This window comes from Populus alba, chromosome 3 (assembly GCF_005239225.2).
Source record: "Populus alba chromosome 3, ASM523922v2, whole genome shotgun sequence".
Taxonomy (NCBI): domain Eukaryota; kingdom Viridiplantae; phylum Streptophyta; class Magnoliopsida; order Malpighiales; family Salicaceae; genus Populus; species Populus alba.
This window is the reverse complement of record NC_133286.1, coordinates 15,508,852-15,533,332: the sequence shown is the minus strand read 5'-3', so window position 1 is coordinate 15,533,332 and position 24,481 is coordinate 15,508,852. Positions and strand designations below refer to the sequence as shown.

The following is a 24,481-nucleotide window of genomic DNA, read 5'->3' as shown; positions in this document are numbered from 1 at the left end:
GGTGTCTTTTTCTCTAAAAGATGTGAATAAAATAAAGTTGTGAGATCAAAATACTATAATTAAAAATAACATTTGATCAAAGATGAAAAAATTCAAAAAACTTCAGGTACCAAAATGCTATGCTAATTTAAAAAATTCATCTAATGTTTACTATAAAAAAAAAAAAAATCTAAATATTTTATAAGAATAATCTCACCAATAATTAAATTTGATGGCCACTTGACTGATTTTTTTTTTAAACAAAACATTCACAATGACTAAAAAATATATCCAAACTTTATTTTCAATAATAGATCATTTTTATGAGACGCGCAGGTCTCACCCGGGCAACCCACCTTAACATGTAGATGCGACCTGCATGATGTGCCCAATTCAATATTCTCTTCTGCATATCTATGCATTCCAATATAAAATAATTCCTCTCCAAGCATTTAAATGTACCAAAGTTAACATACATGCGTTTTTGGAGATGCAATGGCTATAAAAAAAAAAAAAAAACAATCCAATGACTATAAAAAGAAATGAGATGACACAAAAGGACAGGAGATTGAAAAAAAAATAAAAAAAATGAGACATGAGATATATTATAACTCTGATGATAATATCATTAAGATTATTAAAAAATTTAGACATTGAGATAAATTTATAAATATTAAAAAAAAATTAATTTTAATCTTAGTAATAAGTCAAATATAAAAACGACAATATACTCACTTGTTAATGCGTGTATTATATATGTCAATCATAAAAAATTAGATCTATTGATACATATGTCAAACAAAATTAAAAATAAAAATAAAAATAAAATAAAACTTGTTAGGAGGTGATGTAAGACCTATACATCTCAAATTAAGTATTTATAGATTTTATGTCTCCATGAATTATGCTATATAAGGTATATTTATTTACAATTACTGGATTGATAGCATGTTCTAAACTTTTTTAATATAAAAAAAGTTGCTAAAGTGATGATGATGTTATAAAAAAACCAAGAAAAAATCAAGAGTTGGATTATTGATTTGATTACATCTAATAAGCTTGATTAATTTAATAATATTATAAAAAATAATTAGTCAAGATAATTAAAGTTGTCTTAGGCTTTAATAAAGTAAATGTTGTTTTTAAATGTAATTTAGTCAAGATAATTATTTTTCTTTGAAAAGGTAAAATAGTAAATATAATATTGCAGTGATCATTGCACATCTGGACCGTGAAGCCTCCATTTAATAAGTTTTTTTTTTTAATGCTATCTTCGAGAAAGAAAAACTCCTTTGACTAATGTACATCTAGGGTAAGGTTTCAAAGGCTAATAAAAGAATAGATTACTGTGAGAATCAATCATCAGTTGCACTGCTCGGAAAAAAAAAAAAACGAAGAAAAATCAGTACCAAGAGTGATTGAAGAAAATGGAGCTGAAAGTATATGTAGATCGTCTGTCACAGCCATCAAGGGCAATCGTCATCTTCTGCAAGTAATTTTTTACTTTTTTAAAAGACCCTTTTGAATTCCCTCTGTGATGGTTTCTTCTTTGATGTAATCATCACGTACTGAAAATGTTTTGAACTTGAGTTCTTTTTATATTCACGTAATTGATCTGATCTGAGTTTCACATGTTTTTTTGTATAGGGTAAACAAGATAGACTTTGAAGAGGTTGGAATTGAGTTATTAAAGGGTCAGCATCTAACTCCTGAATTCAAAGGTACCCCTCAATCAAGTATTTCTTCTCTCCATATGCTTATATATGTGTTGACGTGGTGTCTTTTTGTCTAAAAATTGAGGCTTTTGTTTTCTATTTGCAAATTGAGACCACCCCAGATGGAAATTATGTTGATCAAGTGTTTTGTTTGCTTAAAATTGTGCTAATGAATGATCTCTAGCATGTAATTCTTGATTGTAATTTCAGAAATAAATCCTATGGGAAAGGTGCCAGCTATTGTAGTTGATGGAAAGTTCAAGCTTTTTGAGAGGTAATCTAAGCACAAACTGTCAGTTGCTTGCTCGTTCTTGTGATTGATCTCTCAGGTATTGGTTCCTGTAAATCTAAGATTCGAGCTTGCTGCGAGCCACTTCGCTCTATGATATAGTTTATATATGTCCACCTTGCATAAATTTTTACTACCGTGTGAGAACTTGTACTCCCTTTCGACCCATGAAATTTTTACTCATCAATTTCGTTTTTAAATTGTTGATTGGTCTTTGCAGTCACGCCATCCTAATCTTTCTTGCTTCTGCATTTCCTGGAGTTGCTGATCACTGGTTAGTACAGTTGTATATCCATTGTGATGATTTTTTTTTTTATATTTGTATGTGAGATGAATGGCTTAAAATATGAAATACATAATTGGAAAGTGAATGAAATGGTTATTGAAAATGACATAGAGTTTATGTAAGCATTTATGTTCTCAATACATAAAAATGTGTCCAACGAACCAGGAACTCTCTTGGCACTTTGAGAGTTCTGGGCCACATTCTTGATATGTTATCTTTTGTTTAAGGAAAGCAGCTTTTGTACATTATCACTTCACTTTAGGATATAAATGTAAAAATGGAAAGCGTGAGTCATTTTTCTATGTTCTAAAACCTATCTGCTGCTGATGAATCGGATATTTGTTATAATCACACTAAAAAAAGCATGTTAGTTTTTGTATAATGCAGGTGACACTGTGTGTTTGGTTTGCATGTGCTTTCAGATGCAGGATTTTTAGTGTACTTGAAGATTAATTGAATTTTTTAATATTATTACTAGATTGTATGCTGTGACTAGTTCTTAAGAGGTTTTGCTCAACTGTTAGGTATCCAGCTGATCTTTACAGGAGAGCTGAAATTCACTCAATTTTGGATTGGCATCACTCCAACTTACGTCACGGCTCAAGTATGTCATTGTAAATCTAATCTGAAACATTTGTCGGATGTGCTATCTCATATTGTCTATGTCATCTTGTTCTGACCTGTTAAATGCTGAAATAAGCAATTTGGATTGTATTTCATTCATGCTAGATACCCTATTTCTGTCCTTGCAACTTCCATTTTTAAGGTTTTACTTATTTTCCTTTCCCACTCGAACTATGTTCTGATGAAACCAATGTTTTTCAACTTAATGCTTCTTCAGCTGGATTTATTCAGAATACCTTGCTAGCACCTCTTTTTGGCCGATCTCTGAATCCACAAGCAGCTGCCGAAGCCGAGAAAGTTTTGTCTTCATCCCTGTCAAAGATAGAGGCTCTGTGGCTTAAAGAGAGTGGCCAGTTCTTGCTAGGCAGTAGCCAACCATCCATAGCTGATCTATGCCTCGTCTGTGAGATAATGCAACTAGAGGTATGTAGCTATGAACATTAATTTCTATATAATATGACTAGTGTTGCTGCTATTACGGGAGAAAATTCAATGGATAGTGGGATTTAGCCAAAATTTTTGATAGAATATAGTTTTTTTGGGTGTGAGGATTTACTTAATTTGAACACAAGGAAAAACCCCCACTTCCTCATTCCTCCGTTTTACAACACCACCCAAGGGCTCTTCCATTCCCACAATCACACCCACAACAAAACATTATGGAGAGAGATAAGATATGGATATGTAGCAATGTGTTTGATGTCTTCTTGGCAGTATTTTGAAATCTAGCTCTCTTCATTAGAGCACCGCCTTATATTTTTATTGACATAGAGAGAGGAATCTTTTTCCAGCTGCTTGCTTTTACATTGATTTTCTGTGACTGTTTAGATCAATAGCAGTAAGCTGATGTTTTGAGTTAACTTCCCTGCTTTGTTGATGTGTAGGAGGCCTCGCACCTCAACTTCATATGTTTCTTCAAAAAGAGCTGAAACCTAGACCAAGCTGCTTTTGTCATTGTTTTAGGATTAATGGTAGTTCATCTTGTATCCACTAATTCATGATAGGAGCTGGGGGGAAATTTCTTCCTTTCCTTTTTCTTTCAAAAACATACATACCCATACGCACACGCCCACACATAGACTATTACTTGGTGAGCTGGGAATCTTTGTTGCTTTAAACTTGCCTTGAACATCCTATTCCTATTTGATACCGAGGAAATGAAGTTGCTAAACTAAAGGCATTTGTTATCTCAAAGTAAAACTTTTTTTGGGCTTCAGTTTGCAGATGAAACGGATCGCAATCGCATACTTGGTCCACACAAGAAGATTCAGCAGTGGATTGAGGATACCAAAAGTGCAACAAAACCACACTTTGATGAAGTGCATCAAACCCTCTTTGCAGCCAAAGTTAAATTACAGATGCAACGTAAATAGAGTAAGAACTGTGAGGTGGAGCAAGATATGTAAGAAGTCTTTGCTTTCAAGTCTTTCACAAGACATGCAATAAATATTTATTGGTTCATCATGTATAACTTTGAGCCAAGGATTTAATGCAGCAAGACTGGATCAAATAATGAGTGGACCACAGTCCACAACGTATTAATGCAAGTACTTTTGATATTTTGTGATGTTTTGTAATGACAATCTCGGGCTTGAAAGAGATGATGTATTATTATAGACACCAGAACCATCGTTGTGGAACTTTTTTGGATAAAAAAATTGTCAGTGGGTGTTTAAGCTCTTGAGTGATTAGATTGTCAGCCTAGCATTATTCGATTCTGGGGTTAGCTACAATGCTGAGCATCGGCAACCATTGGATTTGACTTTTATATCACCATTCAAATCCAATGGCTTATACTGCCTATACTGCATCCGTATTTTGCTGGCATTCTAGACTTCACGTTCATTTCTTATGCAATTTTGATTTACAGTGTTGTCAATTGCATTGAAGTTTTTCTAGGGTGTAAGAGACTCGTGGCGACAGAATCGACGTCATGAATCTTCACGAGGGTTATCAGCAAACACAACATCCAATTTGTTTTGGTGGAAGTATCCAAGCACATACTTCACCATGCATTGGCGATGTTTTCTTCTCATCGGCAAAAGCTGAAGGGTGAGGCTTCTTGTCCAAAATATTTGGGAAATGCTTGACGGTGCTGGTCCTAAAGCACTATAATTAATTAAAATTAAAAGAAACTCTACCGTGTAGGAGAAATAATGGGATGTCCACAGTGAATCTTGTGTTTTCCAATTTTACCCTCCTCAACCAAAAAATAAGGCTTGTAATGGGCTATTTTACATTATTATTATTATTATTATTATTATTATTATAACAACATATATTAAAAACTGCTCGGTATTTCACTAGTCTTGCTGTGGTGATTATCATTTAGGAGTGTTTAAAATGTTTTTTTATTAAAAATATATTAAAGTAATATATATAAATATATATATATATTATTTTATTTTTTTAAAATTCATTTTTTACATTATCATATTAAAACAATTTAAAAATATTTAAAAATTTAAAATTTTTTCATAAAAAAAACATATTGAAGATGAATCCTAAACGAACACTTAAAACATGAACAAAATTCAAACATGCGTCTTGTTTAAAATCTTTCTTGCAAATTTCCTTTATATAATATCTCATGGAGCACTAGTCAATTGGCAACGCTTTTCTACGTATCGTCTCCATTGTTCTCAATCAACTCCCGATCAACATCTATTCAGAAAACCTGAGTCTTAACTAGTGTTATTAATCACTCGATCTTTATTCCATGAATATTTAGATTTTCCAGTTTCTTGGGCCTTCTGTAATTCTTCAATAAGAGGGAGCACAGAACCACACTGACTGAAGATGCTGCCATTGCAGCTCCAGCAGCCCATGGTGGTAAACGGAGTCCGGTGCCGGGAAAAAGTGCCCCGGCAGCTACTGGGATGCCAATGAGATTATACCCCAAAGCCCATATGTAGTTTAGGCGAATCCGGGAAAAGGTCTTCCTAGATAGGTCTATAGCAGTAATTACATCCTCCAAATTGCTCTTCATCAGAACTATGTCAGCTGCCTCTATAGCAATATCTGTGCCTGCACCAATTGCCATTCCAACATCGGCTGCTGCAAGTGCTGGCGAATCATTTACGCCATCGCCTACCATGGCCACTGTAAAGCCTGCAGCCTGTGAATCAAAGAGATTGGAAACAACTTTCACAGCTAACAAGATCCTGGGAAAATAGGGGGTGCAAGGTGCACAAATGTACCTGTAATTCCTTCACTTTCTCAGCTTTCTCCTCAGGCTTGGCTTCTGCAATAACAGTTTCGATCCCAACTTCCTTCGCAATTGAATTGGCAGTTCCCCAATTATCACCTGTGACCATGATGCTCCTAACTTTCATGGACTTGAGAATCGAAATGACTTCACGGGCACTAGGTTTTAAAGGATCTGATATGGCTAGAATTCCAGTCACTTCCCGGTCAATAGATACTAAAATCCCAGTTTGAGCCATTGTTTCAGTTTCGGCAAGCATCAGTTCTCCATCAACTGGAATAGCAATGTTCTGGTCCACTATTAAGCTCTTGTTTCCAATTATTATTTCCTTGTTTCTGACAGTTGCTTTCACTCCATAGCCAGTAATGGACTCAAAAGCTCTTGCTTCAGGCCAAACAGGGTCTTCTTCATCTTCTCTGATCTTCTTTGCGTACTCTACAATAGCCTTGGCCAAAGGGTGCTCACTATTCATCTGAGAAAGATATGCAACCCCAGTGCTAACTTACAGTCATCATAAAAGAAGAGTAGTATACTTAAGGCAAACTGTAGGTTTTCCACGGAAAAAAGTTTACCTCTGTTGCTGCAATGAGTTCAAAAAAATCTTGAAGTACCATGCTTTTAAACAGTGTTGTTTTGACCACCACTGGTTTCCCAATTGTAAGGGTTCCAGTTTTGTCAAAGATGACGCAGTTCACCTACAAGATCATTAACCACCTCCATGACAAGTAATCTGTGAAGATCCAGAATTTGTAAATAGAAAATCGAATATTCTGGTTAACCTTATGTGCACTTTCTAATGCTTGCCCCCCTTTGATTAGAACACCTTGAGATGCTCCAACTCCTGTACCAACCATAACAGCAGTCGGAGTGGCCAATCCAAGAGCACACGGGCAGGCTATGACCATGACAGAGATTCCAAATTGGAGTGCCAGCTGAAAGCTATCCATGGAATGTGGTATCCATGATTTTGGATAGCCATGGAACACTCCAGCTAAAAACCAGATTAGCCAAGTTGAACATGAAAGAATGATGACCTGAAAAAAAAGGGTCAGTTGTTCACATGAATAATTCAGCTAGTTGATAAAAAAGAAATTAATAAATGAACTAAAGAGATGTATTCGTGCTCGTTATGGACTTACCAGAGGCACGAAGTATTTGGATATAGTGTCGGCAAATTTCTGCACCGGAGCTTTAGCCAATTGAGCTGATTCAATAAGCCGGACAATCTGTGAAAGGGCACTGTCTGATCCAACCCTCGTTGCTTTAATATGGAGGACCCCATTTTCATTTAAAGTGCCTCCAATCACAGGGTCACCCACCCCCTTCTTCACTGGTATTGCTTCTCCTGTTATCATGCTCTCATTCACATGGCTTGCCCCCCAGATGATAAGACCATCGGAAGCAACTTTTGCACCGGGAAGAATTTTGATCACATCATTTTTTTGCACCAGCCTACTGTCTATTTCTTCTTCGCTTAAAATGTTCCCATAATCATCCAGGGTTAATAATATTGCCGTCTCAGGTCCCAAGTCCATAAGCTTGGCAATGGCCTCTGATGTCTTTCCCTTAGCCATTACCTCGAGGTACTTCCCAAGAAGAATAATTGAGATTAGCATTGAGCTAGTCTCGAAGAAATCGGTACCCTCAAAATCTGGAGAGCCAGCAGCTCTCAGTACTGAGTAGACTGAATAGAAGTAGGCTGCATTGGTTCCTAAAGCAATCAACACATCCATGTTAGCTGAACCGCGCCGCAACGCTTTATAAGATCCGGTATAGAATCGCCGGCCTATAATGAATTGCACCGGGGTGGATAGCATCCATTTCAATACCTCTCCTACATTTAGCATATTGACTACTTTGGTGTCTAGCTGACAGTTAATTATGGGGATATACATAAATACCATGGAAATTAGAAACACAGGAATTGTGAAAACCAAACTCCATAAGAAGGTGCTACGGTATTGCTTGATTTCATCTTGTCTGTGAGTGTCTTTCTCTTCTCCTTGTGGATATACAAGTGCCTTGAAATTTTCAGACCCGGCTGATTCAATGGCTTTGATGAATTTTCTAGGACCTGTCATACTTGGTTTGTAAGAGATGGAAACTTTATCGAGTTCAGGGTCTATCTCGATTGCTTGAACTCCTGGAAGAGTTTGAAGAGAATTTTCTATTATTTGCATTGAATGACCTGCCCCTAAACCATCAACTTTAAGATCTATCTTGCTCACGTCTTCTCCAGCGCTAACAAGCATGGTTTGAAATCCTACATCTTCCATGGCATCTAGTAGGTGGTTGTAGTTCAGGATCTTTGGATCATAGTAAACTTCAGCCTCTTCAGTTTCCAAGGCTACCTGGATTCTTTGTACACCATTAATTGCTTGCAGAACTATTTCAGCTGTACAGCAGCACGAAGTGCATCTAATTCCATTGATCTGAATTCTGCATACTTGACTGGATCTTTCATTGATCTCATCTTCAATCAACGTGGCTTGAAATCCAGCATCTTCAATAGTCTCACGAATAGTTTCTTCCTAAAAAATGATGGAAAAGAACGGGGAAAATTATTTTCACATACAGCCTCAATTCAAAACCCAGTGGAAATATCCTGCCTTCAATTATAGTCCAGGAGCAATCAGTCAGTAAACAACAATCAATCAATAAATTTTAGGCAACATCAACCATTTTTCTGTTCAAACATTTGCATTAGCGACATTAATGATAAGGAACACACCACTACAAATCACACCACTACAAATCTAAGGGGGGCTGCCAGAAATTTGTCATGAATGAACCTGGGAAGGCACTTTAGTCTGGTTCTAGTAGTGGTATACCTTGACCGTTAAGAAAAGCCATGATCAAATAATGCAAGTTCCCTTTTCTCAAGAGGTGTTTTTTTCTTCTCTCTTTTTTACCAAAACTCCTAACCCCTTATATTTGAGTCTTGTGAATTGTATTTTTTTTATTATTAATATAGATTTTAAAACTAGTTTATATATATCTTCACTAATACAAAGGTTCTAAAATTAACAATTATATAAGTTTTTAATAATCCCAAAAACACTCAGAAATCTTATATGAATTGTAATTTTTTTTCTCTACCAAGAGGTGGCCCTTCGAGGTCACAATCATGATGAATTCATGATCTGTCAATCGAGAAAAAGATAACACTTGCTTGGTGCACTAACTGAAAAGGGAACATGACATGTTGGTAAAGGGAAAAGTGTAGGGGATTTGCATTTTCATTTGCCTAATGTGCCGAATGGATAGTTGCCAAGATCAAATTCATCCTGCTTCAACTCCACTACCAAAAAAAACAAAACCATGATATGCTGCTATCTATACAAAAGAAATTGGAAAAAGAAATGAAATGAAAAAAAAAAAAAAAAAAAAGCTAAAAATATATCATGTATTTTGACTATTCTACACTGTAATGGTAGGTTAGTTGACATGCTGTCATTTTCATGTCTTATGATAATCCAGTTTGAGTCTCGATTAAAAAAGAAAAAGGTTCGCGGCTGGATGACCATAGCTTTGCTCCTAAGCAGTGTTCATCAACTAGGAAAAGTTCTAGTGATCAAGAGTTAGAGGCCATCATGAGAAAGAAATTTACAAATTAAAGGAGGAACCCCTTTTTCTCTCGTGACATTAAAGATACTAATTGTGTCCGACACGCAATACAAAGAATGCTCTTTTTGCAATGAAGATAAATTGGAACTCTCACTCAGGAACAAAAATAAAGCAAGGTTGGGTTATTTTTTTTGACACAATACAAAGCAACAGAACATACAAATTAACCCCCCTGCAACATGCTAATAACTTTACAGATTTAGAAAATGAGTTATGCAGCCTAAGGAAAATAACCAAGCATGTATGCCTAATCTTTGTTAGTATTTTCTTGGAAAACAAACAGCAAACAGAACATACTTACATTAACAAGACTACTGGGGTAAAACAGGACTTGAGCCCTATTGTTCAAGACATCAACGACGGCTTCAAGAATTCCAGGAAGCCTTTTGATAGCTTTCTCAACTGAACCAGCGCAAGCAGAACATGTCATTCCTGTGACTGAAAACATTGCCTTCACCTCTGTTCCCTTCACGTCCACTGCCACGCCTTTCGGATACTTTGGCATCGATGGATAGCGTGGCCTTGCCAACAGGTCCCCACAATTCTCCCTGCGTAAACAAGTTAATTTCAAGAACATGGTAGCCATTAAAATGCTAGAAAGGTGGCTGCGTTCTATGCTTGTGGAGCTCGTAGTTTTGGCAGCTAATTAGATATTGCTGCACAAAACATCAAAATACTGAAACTTTGAGCAATTTCTCAGCAAGACAACATTATTGTCTAGACTGCATTGTCTGTATTTTGTGTTCCTTTATAACAAAGTTTGAAAGCTGGGGGACTCTTCGCGAGAGGTAGTGGCTACAGAGAAAGGTTCTTCTAAATGGTTTATGATTTGAGAATCTTAGGTTGAGTGGAGTTATGATATGGTTTGATTTAAAAAGTATGGAATTTAGTTGATGGTTAAATGGGCCATACAAATTGTACCATCTTGAGGGCCCCCTACCATTTTCTAAGTTGTTTTAATATAACTGTTATTGCTGTTTCCTTTCATGACATGGAACTATTTGGTTCTACGAAGGATGTATCGAAAGTAAAAATTATGCATTTATCATTCATGATTTTCAAAATTAATTAAATGCAATCAAGGTAGAAAAATGGATAGCATTATCACTACTAGAATATTATCATATAGCAATGAAATTACCGATTCCGATAACAACAATGATACAAGATATTCGTTGGATACAATTGATATAATTAGTGCTGGAACATGCGTTGTAAGTAATTACTTTTGTTGGTAATTACTAACAAAATTACCAAAAAATAAAAATAATTAATAAATAATTTTTTGTGAGAATTCCATCAATAATATAACACTTTTGTAGATAAAATTACCGATGAAAATATTTTGTCACCAATTCTCATTGGAAGTTATGTCGGTAAACTTAAAAATATTGTAATCAACAACAGCCTCATCCCCTCATATCTTCTTTTTTCTCCTCTTTTTCTTTCAATGCGGAAAACAATTGTCCTTCCCCCTATCTTGCCACAATCTACCTCTCATCCTAGTATATTCAGCCATCTCAATATTTAATAGTGTAACATCATTGTCTTGGTTTAATTTTTTTTTAAATATTCTTTGTATAAAGTAAGCAAATCTATATATTTATGTTTAGGTTAATTTATTGGTGTAGTATTTATAATTTGCTTATATATTTAAGTGCTTCACAACTTTTTCTTTCATAAATCTTATTATATTAAAGTATGAATAGTAAGATAGAGTTTGTTGGAGATTTAAGGGAAATTGAATTTGTTTGTCATTGGATGAAATTGAGTTTGGTTTTGTAACTTAGGTGTATTGTACCAAAAGAAACTTAGAGTTATTTCATGAGTACTAATTACATTTTATCAATTTTATTGTTAAGTTGAAAATTTAGAAAAAATTAAATATTTGTGGGATTGATAATAATTAAAGGGTATTAATTTAAATTGAATAAGTTTAAATTGAATAAACGACAAATAATTTGATAAATTGCCTAGTTCATATTTTGACGCAACATTGAATTTATGTACAAATGATAATTAATTATTAAATTGTGAATTTATTGCTAATTACCAAAGTGAAATTTTGAGTTGATGGTTACATTATTAAAAATGCTATTATCAATATAATATATAGATTTTATAAGTAATGGATGATGATTCTTGAATGTATCAAGATTCATTAAAAAAGTTGTACATGGAAGATTATTGTAAATGGATTGAGAGTTTTATTAATTTTATATTTTCTAATCTAAAGAATATTAGTGTAGGTAAAATTAGATGTTCATGTGTGAAGTGTAAAAATAAAAATTTCCATCAAATAGATATTGTGATAATACATTTTTTTTTTTTTTTAAAAAATAATAATTCATAGAGAAATATATTTAAAATGTATATTAGAAATGGATTCATTCATGAGTTCTCAACACTAAGAACTCCAGAAAAAGATACAATTATTGAGAAAGAAACCAATCACTCCAATGAATAGGATTAAATTTTCATGAGAAATGGATGAGCAATGTTTTCATATAGTGTTGAAAACTGAGTGGCTGAGAAACCCAAATTATTAATGGGCTGAAAAATGCCGAACATTGGGCCAATCGATACACGTGCAGCCCACCATTACAGCAGACAAAAATAGACAAGTCAGGAGATGCCACTAGCTTTGCTGGTTTTCAATCAGCAAATTATCAATTACTTGCCAATTCTGGAAGTCAATCCTGCAGGTTGACTCGGGAAAATCTTACCCCCTACGTGGCAAGAACACCACAAACAAGGGGAACGGACAGAAGCAGATTCACGGTGTAATAAAGTAAATACTTCTATTATTTTGATACTACACACACACACACAAGCACACATAAAAGTCTAATATTTATCGAGTAGGGTAGAACCTAACACATAAATTTTCAAATATATGTCTGAAAATTATATTTTCTTGGGATAATTTGTTGAAATTGGAGACATTATTATCCGAACTTGATTCATCAATTCACTAATTGGTTGAATTTTAATAAAATAAAATTAATTTTCTACCATTATATTATTATAAATATAAAATATTAAGATATTTTTTTATATAAATTATAGTTTTTTTTGTGAAAAATAATTATAATCTTGATGTATTAAAATTTTGTTTTGGTATTCAACAAATAAAAATGTTTTCCCATTTTTTCATTGGAAAAGGAAAACTAGAAAAGAAAATAAAAACAATAAATTAGGTATATGCTTTGGATTGGACTAGATAATCTATTTTATTTTGTGTTGGCTAGACATTAGATGAGACTTGGTCAACCCAAGGTGTAGACCATTCCGAGTTAAAAAACAAAAATAGAGGAATGACTAATCCGACCTGACCTGATCAAAAACTTAGTCAATTTATGACCCGGTCAACACAAGATAAAACACGAGTGAAAAATCAATTGATTTGTTTATATTTTTTTATGTCAAATAGATTGCTTTGATTTTTTTTTTAATTGGGTTGACCCTCCAAAACCGTGACTTAAACTTTACCTCAAGTTGACTCAGAAGTCAGGTTTTAAAATTAAGATAATAATTATTTTTATATCGCTTTGGGTCAACCTGGGTTGACCATACCGACCCATGGTCTAGGTCTTACCCCAGGTCAACTCTCGGGTAGGGTTTTAAAATTATGATAATTAATAACTACTTTTATTCTTATATCAACCTTGATCAATGGTCAACCCAGCTCGTGATTCGACTATGACCTCGGGTCACGGGTTTTAAAATTATAATAGTAATCATTTTTATACTTACATTATTCCAAGTCAATATTCAACTCAACACATGACCCGAGTCCGACACTGGTTTGACTTCTGAGTTAAGTTTTAAAATTATGATAATATCTTTTTTATCTTTATGTTGACATAGATCAATAGTCAACTCGATCCATAACTCGAGTCTTGCCTCGTGTTTACTTCTAGTTGAGTTTTAAAACTACGAAAACAATTATTTTTATTCTTGTATTAATCCAAATAATGTAGAATAACCATTGCACAAAATTTAGATAAGCTTGTCCTACCCTTTTAGTGGAGCACAAATTTCTCTATTAAAACAACTTGGACATAACAAAAATTAATTTTTATATTACCTAAAAATACACCAAACAACTTCCAAAAAAAACTTATCTTATCTAGTACGACATCATTATCCGCATACCAAGCACAGGCCAATGAGTGCAACCGGGATTAGCTGCTTCAAAGAAAATGGCAACTTACGAAAGGAGCCAAGCAGGCCACTATGGTTTGATAGTGGTTATACCGATAATGGTTTTGCCTCATGAGTCATGTCTATACCTAACAAGAATAATTTAATTTATTTCTTGAATTGGGAAAAGGAAGGTTTTAAGCCTTTCTGTCCTCATTTTTATAATGAATATTAAAGAAGGAAAGATTCGGAGTTTGGACTTTCTCCCCACGTTGATATAGGAATGGATGCGCTGAGCAATATTCCAGAAATGCTGAGTGTGGTTAGGAAAACGAAATCCAGCTTCGATTTTATATTCACTGCAAGCAAGTGGATGCCACTTCGTCCATGTTTCTATCATCTGTTGCTCATTAAAGATTTCTCTCTTTCAGAATAAGAAAAGATGACGATGAGAATGCGAAACCTCCACACCCCATGGAATATTTAGGTCACGGATAAAGACCCTATTCCGTATAATGCATGAGCACAAAATGTCTAGCAATGCGTCTGAATTAATGAACTTTTCGCTAACCCCACAGGACTCCCTTCTGTTTATCAACATTTCTGAGATCATCACCTGCTGCTCAACCTAACAACTGCAGCATGCATGGACGCTATGGCTTGCCACAGATTACAGCCATTTGTCGATGAGACATCTATATATATTTTCGGCAGCAAAAACTACGAAGGAAATTGCAGGTTTACATCAGTCTTGCTGGGATGATTATCAAAAAAAGAAAAAGAAAAAGAAAAAAGAGCAAACTGAATAAGTAATTACATGCATCAGAAAAGGTTTTTTTGGTTGCTGATCTTCCTGAAGGCCTTCATTTGATACTTAGTACTTGCATTGGCATTTAAGAAGAATCGACGGTGCATGTTACCACTAGCAAATGTATTTATACAGAAAAAATAATAACAAGCATCAACAACTTTGTGCAGGCTATCTACACTGCTCAAGCAACACATGCTTAAGTTTATTACAAGGCAAATTCCACTCCTTCACAGGAAAAAAAATAAAAATGAATCAAAACCATTGTAGTTATTGATCACTCGATCATTATTCCACCGATATCTAGATTTTCCAGCTTCTTGGGCCTTTTATAATTCTTCAACAAGAGTGAGCACACAACAACGCTGACTGAAGAGGCTGCCATTGCAGCTCCAGCAATCCAGGGTGGTAAGCGAAATCCAGTGCCTGGAAAAAGGGCCCCGGCAGCTATTGGAATGCCCAGGAGGTTATAGCCCAAAGCCCAAACGTAGTTCAGGCGAATTCGGAAGAAGGTTTTCCGGGAGAGGTCTATGGCAGTGATCACATCCTCAAGGTTACTCTTCATTAGAACTATATCAGCTGCCTCTATAGCAATATCTGTGCCTGCACCAATTGCCATACCAACATCTGCGGCTACAAGTGCTGGTGAATCATTTATACCATCACCTACCATTGCCACTATATAGCCTGCAGCCTATGAATGAAAAAAAAACAAAATTGAAGTACAGAAAAAATCTTCTTAACTAGTATATTAATGGAGAAAAGGAAAAACAAAGTTCAATTATGTACCTGTAATTCCTTCACTTTCTCAGCTTTATGCTCAGGCTTAGCTTCTGCAATAACAGTTTCAATCCCAACTTCCCTGGCAATGGAATTTGCAGTTCCCCAGTTGTCACCTGTCACCATGATGCTCCTAACTTTCATGGACTTGAGAATGGAAATGACTTCATGAGCACCCGGTTTCAATGGATCTGATATTGCTAGAACTCCAGTCACTTCCCTATCAATGGATACCAAAATCCCAGTTTGAGCCATCCCTTCAGTTTCTGCGAGGATCTCTTCTGCGTCAATTGAAATGGGGATATTGTTTTCCAACATCAAACTTTTATTTCCCACCATCACTTCCTTGTTTCTGACGATAGCCTTCACTCCGTGTCCGGTAATGGACTCAAAATCTTGTGCTTCTGGCCACTTAGGGCTCTCTTCATCTTCTCTGAATTTCTTGGCATACTCTACAATGGCCTTGGCCAATGGGTGCTCACTGTTTACCTGAGGTGGTTGCGCAACACCGACTTTATATCAATGTTCATCACGCATTAAACATTAAGCAGATACTTTAACCCAGGTTCTCTATGCTTCATTAGAGACACTAGAAGGGCCAAAGATTTAGATTATATTGGTAAGCAGACACCTTAACAGTGAGTTCATATAAGGAGAAAAGCTTACCTCAGCTGCAGCTACGAGCTCATAAAAATCCCTCAGTGCCAAATTTTTCAAGAGTCTTGTGCTAACAACCACAGGCTTTCCAATCGTAAGAGTTCCTGTCTTGTCAAAGACAATGCAATTCACCTGAAAAATCATTTATCAGGAAAGGAGTCCCTGAAAGGCTAGTGCCTCATGTACAGAATTTCATAGGACTGAAAAAAAGTTTAATAACTAGAACACATTTCAGTTTCTCAGATTGCCAGAAATGATCTTGAAGAATTACGTGGATTCTTCAGGACAATGCCTATAATTTCATGGTTCTGTAAATAGAAATAGAAATTTGAAATTTCTTGCTAACCTTATGTGCACTTTCTAAAGCTTGGCCACCTTTGATTAGAACACCTTGAGATGCACCGACTCCAGTACCAACCATGACAGCAGTTGGAGTTGCTAATCCAAGAGCGCAAGGGCAGGCTATGACCATAACAGAGATTCCGAATTGGAGAGCAAGCTGAAAGCTATCCATGGACTTTGGTATCCAAGAGCTTGGATATCCATGGAACTTTCCAGCTAAAAACCACGCAAGCCAGGTTGAAAAGGAAAGAATAATGACCTGCAAACGTTGACCAGAAATTAACAAGGTAGAATGCTTATGCGAAATACTGGTGACAGAAGTTCAAATCAACTTATGAAATTAATGGTTAATTCGAATTAATACTTACAAGAGGAACAAAGTATCTGGAGATACGATCAGCAAACTTCTGGACAGGAGCTTTAGCCATCTGAGCTGACTCAACAAGCCGAACAATCTGTGAAAGAGCACTCTCCGATCCAACCCTCGTGGCCTTAATATGCAACACCCCATTCTCATTCACAGTCCCTCCAATCACTGTGTCACCTTTCCTCTTTGAAACTGGCCGTGCTTCTCCTGTTATCATGCTCTCATTGACGTGACTCTGCCCCCAAATAACAAAACCATCTGAAGCTATTTTGGCACCAGGTATGATTTTAATCACATCGTTCCTTTGTATCAACCGACTATCAATTTCTTCTTCTCTGATCACATTTCCTTGATCATCCAAAGTCAACAATGTTGCAGTGCCGGGTGTCAAGTCCATAAGCTTGGCAATGGCTTCGGATGTCTTTCCCTTAGCCAGAACCTCAAGATACTTCCCGAGAAGAATGAATGAGATAAGCATTGAGCTAGTCTCAAAGAAATCTGTGGACTCAAAACTTGGAGAGGTAGCGGATCTCAACACCGAATAGACTGAATAAAAGTAGGCTGCATTTGTTCCTAAGGCGATCAACACATCCATGTTAGGAGAACCGTTCCTCAAAGCTTTATAAGAACCTGTATAAAATCGACGGCCTATGATGAACTGCACTGGAGTAGATAGCACCCACCTCAAGATTGCTCCTATAGACAGCATATTGACTATTTTGGATTCTAATGCATGCTTAATTCCAGGAATGTACATAAAAATCATGGATATTAAAAACACTGGAACTGTGAAAACCAAACTCCATAGGAAAGATCGGTAATATTGTTTAATCTCCTCTTGTCTATGGCTTTCTCTTCCTCTTCCTTCAGGAAATATCGTTGCCTTGAATCGCCCTGACGTCCCACTTGATTCAATCACATTGATAAAATTTCTGGGACCAGTTACATCAGGTTTGTAAGAAATGGAAATTTTGTTGACTTCAGGATCTATGTCTATACTTTGAACACCAGGGAGAGCTTGAAGAGAATTTTCAATTATTCTCATTGAATTCTGTGTTCTTACTCCACCAATTTTGAGCCCTATCTTGCTCATGTCTACGCCAGTACTAAGTAGTATGGCTTCGAATCCTGTATCGTTTATTGCTTCTAATATCTGATTGTAGCTCAGGGTATTTGGATCATAATGAACTTCTGCTTCTTCGGTTGCTAAGGCTACTTGAGCTTTCTGCACACCTGGAATTGCTTGCAAAGCTTGTTCAACAGTAGAGGAGCAAGAAGTGCAAGTCATTCCATTAATACGAATTCGACATACTTGAGTGGATCTGTCACTGGTCCCTTCTTGAATCAATGTAACCTCAAACCCAGCATCTTCAATAGTCTCACGAATGGTCTCTTCCTATCATTATCCGATTAATATGTCAACAAATTGATGGAAGTGGAAATACACCTTAAGATTTTACAACTTAGAAGGAGCACTAGACATGTTTGTATTCCATCTATAGCTAGCTAATGATAAGGAACTGAGCATACTTTGTTATTATCTACATATTTGAAGGTTGGGGATTGGGAACATGACATGGTCTCAACCTTAAATAACTCTCTCCTTTTTCACAAAAACAAGGACTCTCAGATGGCATTAACTAACAATAAGGAACTTAATATCTAAAATTACAAACAAATTAGTTACAAATTACTGTAAGATTCAAAAGAAGAAGAGCAAATGATAAAAGTTCCTTCTGCCTCTCGCTTTTCTTAATTTCAAACTAAGAACATTAAAGAATTCCAATTGCTTTTCCTTCACGCATAATACAAAATAAAAAAAGTTGGATCGAGAAAAGATTAATAGCTTACGTTAACGAAACTGGGGTAGAACAGAACTTGAGCCTTGTTATTCAAGACATCAACAACAGCCTCTCTAATCCCAGGAAGCCTCTTGACAGCCTTCTCAACAGATCCAGCACAAGCAGAACATGTCATTCCCATCACAGAAAACACTGCCTTTGCCTCTGATCCTTCCACGTTCGTTTCTCGAACTGAAACCCCTTTCGGGTACTTCGGCATCGAAGGATACCTTGGCCTTGGTGATAAATCCCCATAGGTACTCTCTTTGCGAATGCATGCTAATGCCAAGAATTTGGTTGCCATGAAATAAAGTGTTTATGTATACGTACGTTCTTTCAATTACCTGCACAAGTATATAGACATAAATATATAGGAGATGTTGTTGTGTTTGAAATCTTAAGAAAGGGGATTTCTGTAATGGAGGAGACTTTCATATACTAGAAGGCAGGCTAGCTGTTCACTCCATGTCTCTATGATTAAGAAATTCATGAGAATATGAATTCTCATAGCTTAATTTCGAAGTTTGACCTCTGATAGCACCTTTTTAATGGTTTGAATATATAGCTCGATCCTTAAATTGAGCGAGGAAAACAATATATCACTTACTATATATTGAAAGGAGCTCAAGTTCGATACTTGTCTGTATAGGATAAACGCAAGTTTAGTGGAAGAAGAAATTCAATATTCTATCAATCTTTAAACTATTTATATATTCAAATCCTTTCTTTTAAGTGTTGTTATTGCCGTCCACATTAATGGATAGTTTTGAACTGCACGTAAACCCTTCTTCTTCTTCTTCTTCTTCTGCTGTATATAGTAGTATTATTGCCGCCCACATCAATGATTAAACAATTAAAGAGTTAATCATAATAATTAGTAGTTACAAGGAAAGTGGAAGAGTTGTATTATTGTAACGAACTGAATTGGCCCTGTTACGAAAATGAAAAGCTATACTAGCCTGCTTTTGTAAAGAGGACATATCCGAATGGTTTAGCGGAAGCTCTTGATGCCGGTTAAGAAAACCAGTATCAGCTGCAAGCATGCTCAGTAAGCAAATGCACAGGAAAATTATACATCTGTGAAAACTTGTGCAGAGTGCATTAATTATGCACTAGCGAAAACTTTAGAGACTATTGCGAGTGAAAGAGAGAGAAACTTTACTTGAAAGAAATGTCGACGGTTGATTTACACTCCTGTTCGTAGTAGTCTGCCTTCCAAGCATTGATTTATATAGACTCGAACCACCAAACATTCTAACAAAATATTAATAATTAATTAAATTAATTGTTTCCTTCCTTTCCCTTTGGATCTCGTTTAATCATAACAGCCACCAAAGAAAAACTGCTAGGGAATTATAATAAGATATATACAGTATTTATCAACCCGTGGATATAGTTATCAACAAAATAAATTATTGGCAATTTTATTGGTGATCATATGCATATTATCAATAAAAATAAATTATCATAAAATTACATCTAACAGTTGTAAACCCTATAATTTTTTTTTTCCATCTCTTAGGGATTTTTTGATAAACTTAGTTCATCGGTAATTCTAACTATAACTGTTAGTGGTAAAGTCCTGCAATTTATTTTCAACTTTCTGGAACTCTCCAATGAACTTAGTTCGTCGATGATGTAAAGTTTGCAGTGATTCCATGAGTATTCTATTTAATAGTTTTTTAAAAAATTGAAATTAAAATAAGCAAAACAAAACGAGGAAAAAGGAATAAAAAAAAAACTAAAATAAAAAAAAATATCATTAATTTTTTTAAAAATATTAGTAAATACAATTTATCTAATGAATAGAAGCTAGAGGAGGAGGAAGAGGAGACTGGTCTTCGCCGAAACCAGGAGGGCCTTGATGTTGGCCGCATGTACCAGTGAGGGTTGACAAAAAATGTTCGAGGACATTCTTTTTATCTCTAAGGTTGACCATATCAAACCTAAGTTGGGAAGTCTCAACACTAAGTCAGATCGTCTGAGATCTAACTTGTTCTCATACAATCGGCTAGACAACCAAAGATTGTTAGTTCGAACTTGGTTATGACCAACAGTCAATACATGAGAGCCTATCCGCATATCCTCGGCTGTAGTGTTGGAGATACCATAAACATGATTTCTATCGGGTTCACATAACAATCCAATCTCCAACCACAAATCTAGATTAAATTCTGGATGTATCGAAGGATCATCCTCATATCTCTTCTATAATCGGGTGCTATATATTTTATCAAAAAAAAAAAAAAACAAGTCAGCAAACTTCAAAAAAATAATAACTTCAAAAAAAATTGTTGAAATTCAACTTACCATGAACTTTTTAGCCTGATTATCCATGAGTTTCTGCATCCCATCCCGACATTCTCATTTTGCATGTGAGTTTCAACATAAAGCTTCATTGATCTTGGATCGCATTCAAGAACCATAGCCTACAAAAAAAAGCTATTGTTAGTTAAATATTTTTATATACTACAACAAATTTTTTTTAAAAAAAAAAACCTTATAAAAAAGCATATCATCCGCTTTGTATGCAAAACGAATGGAATAGATCTGTCAATGTGCTTGGTAATGAGACTATGAATCTCTTTGTTCTAGTTATCTACACTAGATTGCGACCACTACACGAAACGTTTAGATGTTACATGTTGTATATAAGCGTCCCAGATAGCCTTCGAGATGTGTGGATGTCTGAAATCCCTACACACGACCATACCTTCTAAACCTAGGAAGATCACTTTCTTTTGCATATTTCTTTTATTTTTTTTACGCCTTACCATAAATCATGCAACCTGGTTCATAGAAAAATATTATTAGTTAAGATAAAGAAAAATAAAATTTGAACAATTTTTTTAAAATATCACAATTTGAATTCAATCTTACTAATAACGTATAATTCTCTCATACTCTCCTAGCAATAATATTGTTAGCCTCCTGACAAGTAAATTTTTTTATTACAATATCAATTTTAAAAAAATAATTAGTTTATCAAAATTTTAAAACTAACCAAATTAAATAAATAAAAAATTATTTATACATATACTAACTTGAAACTTTCCGAACCAAGCATTAATTGTAAGTTTCTATTTAAAAAATTTAAAAACCCGATACCACCAAAACAAAGGCATTTTTATTGATGATTTTATCGTCAATATTATCTTACAAGCAACCTCCTCTTTTGTGAACTTTAAATTTCATTTGCTTATATTCAAAACTTATTCATTGTTTTTATCGTGAAAAAAAAAATTACATTGACCGGAGTTATGGTAAGCAATATACTTTTCTAGGAAGAATTTTAAACTGAATTGGTTTAAGAATTTTGGATGGATTTTTTTTTTTTTTTTGAATAGTGGTCACCCCTAAAGGAGGTTCCTTTGAAGTTTGTGTCAAATAAATTAATCAATCACATTGCTTTTTGTCACGAAGTCATAACAATAGGAAACACAAAAATTAGTTTTAAAAGATACTGGAAGGTTTAATCAGTAATTTAATTTACTAATGGTCAATGGATGGAGTAAGGCACTGGGGTATCATCATAATTTTGCAAACTCCAACGAGTTTTGACTAGGTTTTTAGTGGGCCGACAACTCGTTAATTAATGCTGAATTTGCGCTTGTGTCTGAGACATTTATAAATTAATTTTGTTAGTTTGTTGAAGATTTATATAATTGTTAATTTTAAAATTTAAAAAATTAGTTAATGTAAGCATAAATAAATTGGTTTAAATATTCATGTTAATTAAGAAAAACAAAGAAAGAAGACAGATAAATATGTAATTAAATTGACAAATAACACTTTTTAATTCGGCCAAAATTTTGGCTTCATTCAAATAGTCAATGCCGTAGTTGCTACGAAAATACGAGTCATTCGATGATGATTGATGAAATAACTGTGATTGTGGTGTTTGAAAATCTATAAATTATCACCCTGTCGTAACTATTCAGCATTTCCCCCGCTGGTGCTTTGCTTAGTAAAAACTCAAACCTCGTATTAATTTTTTAATTAAGCCATGGATTCAATATTCTAGTAGTAGTAGTGATTATAATTTAAAGTATTTTTTTTTAAAAAAATAATTTCTAACATTAATATATCAGAATAATCTATAATATAAAAATTTAATTTTAAATCAAAAGTAATAATTTAAAACACAAATTCAACCTCAGAGAAAGTTAACTTTCAAGTGAGGCTATGGTCGTAATGGAGACCCTGTTAGCTGCTAGAGATCATCCCAGTGTCCTTTGGGTTCTCGCATGCATCCAGCCTCCCATTGGCAATGCGATTTAATTCACTTAGTACGTACAGTTTAATTACTTGCAAAAGCAGTGGAGAATTCTACGGTCAAAAATCAAAATGAAATGGATTAGCACTTGTATTTTGTATAAAAATCAATTAACTGCATTGATAATGACTCCCTTAAAATACAAAAATCAACGAAGAATATCGTATTTATTTATTGTTATAAGTATATGTAAGATGTTGCCTGAATCTAAAACTTCTTGGAAGAAAAACAGACAATATATATATATAATACTAAAACATTATTAAATTTATTTGACTGACCCACGTAGTGTTACTTCAAAGAGTTCTTCTTTCCTAGAATGACGCCATAGCAGCTAATAAACAATGCTTGATGAGTTTTCATGGCATCCTCGATCGGAAGCAAGATTGATTACAGCAACTAACCATATAGCAATTGACAACGTACGATGTAAAATGCTAATTAATTAATTTACTTGGTAAGGCTGATTAATTTGTTAATCATTTTCCTTGAAGTGTTCTATTCAAACACAAACTCTCACATCCTACTTTTGTTGACATTATTAACTCCTTAAAAAAAGAACAAGACATTTTCTAATTCGATCCCTACCTACCATTGACTCTTGGCCTAACGAGAAATTAGCTGACAACGTTTAATGTACTGTTTTAACTTGCTTGGGATTTGGATTTAGATTTTTTTTTTTTTTTTTTTTTGCCCTATAAACTCCCTAATGTTTGAGCCTGATAACCCTTCCAAACATTTCGCCTTGCTCCATTTCATTATCCTCGCCCTGCAATTCTTGACCCTTGACCTTCGAAACCCAGGTTTTTGGACTTTGTTTGACCATATCATGTACCGTTTATTTTTAAAATTTGTTTTTTAGATATTTATTTATTATTAAAAAATTGATGAATAAAAAATATTTTTTAGTTAAAAAAAATTTGGTTTTGTTTTCAATAAAGTATTTATCTTTTATTTCGTATAAAAAATTACTTTTTAGAAATTATAAAAAATTAAAATTTTTTTTTGTTATAGGTTAATTATATTAAATTTGGTCATCAATCTTTTGATTTAATTTATTTTTATATCAATTTTGGTTTTCATTCTTTTTATTGTTATTTATTTTTTCTCTTATATTATTTTTTAATTGAATTTTTTTTTCTATCAAATTTGATCCTCTTAATTTTGATTTCTATTTATTTTATTTGAAAATAATTTATGTTTTTTTTAATTTCATTATCTTTTTAATTTTTCATATATCGGATTTTTTTATTTCTATTTATTTTATTTAAAATAATTTATGAAATTATTTTTTTTAATTTCATTAATTACTTCATAAGTTATTTTTTCAGATTATTTTTTATGACATAATCAAACAACGCAAATGATGGAAAGTTATGACCTTAGTGCCCTTTTGTACTTAATTTTGTAAGTTCAGGACCGCAACATTTCGGCTCACGCAAGTTATGGACCTGATCATATGTAAACATTGATGCATATATAGTTGTATAAAATGTTCTTCATCTAGCTAGTCGTAGCAGTTTGTGCATGCTAAGA

The 24,481-nt window shown here is 34.3% G+C and overlaps 3 protein-coding genes across 5 annotated transcripts; 1 reads left to right on the top strand and 2 right to left on the bottom strand.

The window, feature by feature from the left end:
* The first annotated feature begins 1,275 nt into the window (after window positions 1-1,275).
* On the top strand, window positions 1,276-4,569 carry LOC118028484 (glutathione S-transferase T1). 2 transcript variants are annotated; one of them, XM_073408322.1, is made up of 7 exons: window positions 1,276-1,471; window positions 1,627-1,700; window positions 1,905-1,968; window positions 2,204-2,257; window positions 2,794-2,873; window positions 3,111-3,316; window positions 3,778-4,203. In XM_073408322.1, exons 1-7 carry the CDS (start codon window positions 1,407-1,409, stop codon window positions 3,820-3,822), a joined length of 588 nt encoding a protein of 195 aa, XP_073264423.1. In that variant the 5' UTR covers window positions 1,276-1,406; the 3' UTR covers window positions 3,823-4,203. The 2 variants fall into 2 exon arrangements, with proteins under 2 accessions (XP_073264423.1, XP_034887966.1); XM_035032075.2 differs by having other exon boundaries at window positions 1,286-1,471; window positions 4,111-4,569.
* Window positions 4,570-5,440: 871 nt separating this feature from the next.
* Window positions 5,441-10,550, bottom strand: LOC118028486 (probable copper-transporting ATPase HMA5). Its single transcript, XM_035032079.2, has 6 exons — window positions 10,030-10,550; window positions 7,241-8,632; window positions 6,881-7,135; window positions 6,674-6,796; window positions 6,094-6,573; window positions 5,441-6,011 (listed from the first exon to the last, which is right to left on the bottom strand). Exons 1-6 carry the CDS (start codon window positions 10,312-10,314, stop codon window positions 5,595-5,597), a joined length of 2,952 nt encoding a protein of 983 aa, XP_034887970.1. The 5' UTR covers window positions 10,315-10,550; the 3' UTR covers window positions 5,441-5,594.
* Window positions 10,551-14,676: 4,126 nt separating this feature from the next.
* On the bottom strand, window positions 14,677-19,938 carry LOC118028485 (probable copper-transporting ATPase HMA5). 2 transcript variants are annotated; one of them, XM_035032076.2, is made up of 7 exons: window positions 19,832-19,938; window positions 18,680-19,013; window positions 16,830-18,224; window positions 16,466-16,720; window positions 16,129-16,251; window positions 15,472-15,951; window positions 14,677-15,376 (listed from the first exon to the last, which is right to left on the bottom strand). In XM_035032076.2, the coding sequence occupies exons 2-7, from the start codon at window positions 18,971-18,973 to the stop codon at window positions 14,960-14,962; spliced, it is 2,964 nt and encodes a 987-aa protein (XP_034887967.1). In that variant the 5' UTR covers window positions 18,974-19,013; window positions 19,832-19,938; the 3' UTR covers window positions 14,677-14,959. The 2 variants fall into 2 exon arrangements, with proteins under 2 accessions (XP_034887967.1, XP_034887969.1); XM_035032078.2 differs by lacking the exon at window positions 19,832-19,938 and adding an exon at window positions 19,277-19,454.
* Between the last annotated feature and the right edge of the window lie 4,543 nt (window positions 19,939-24,481).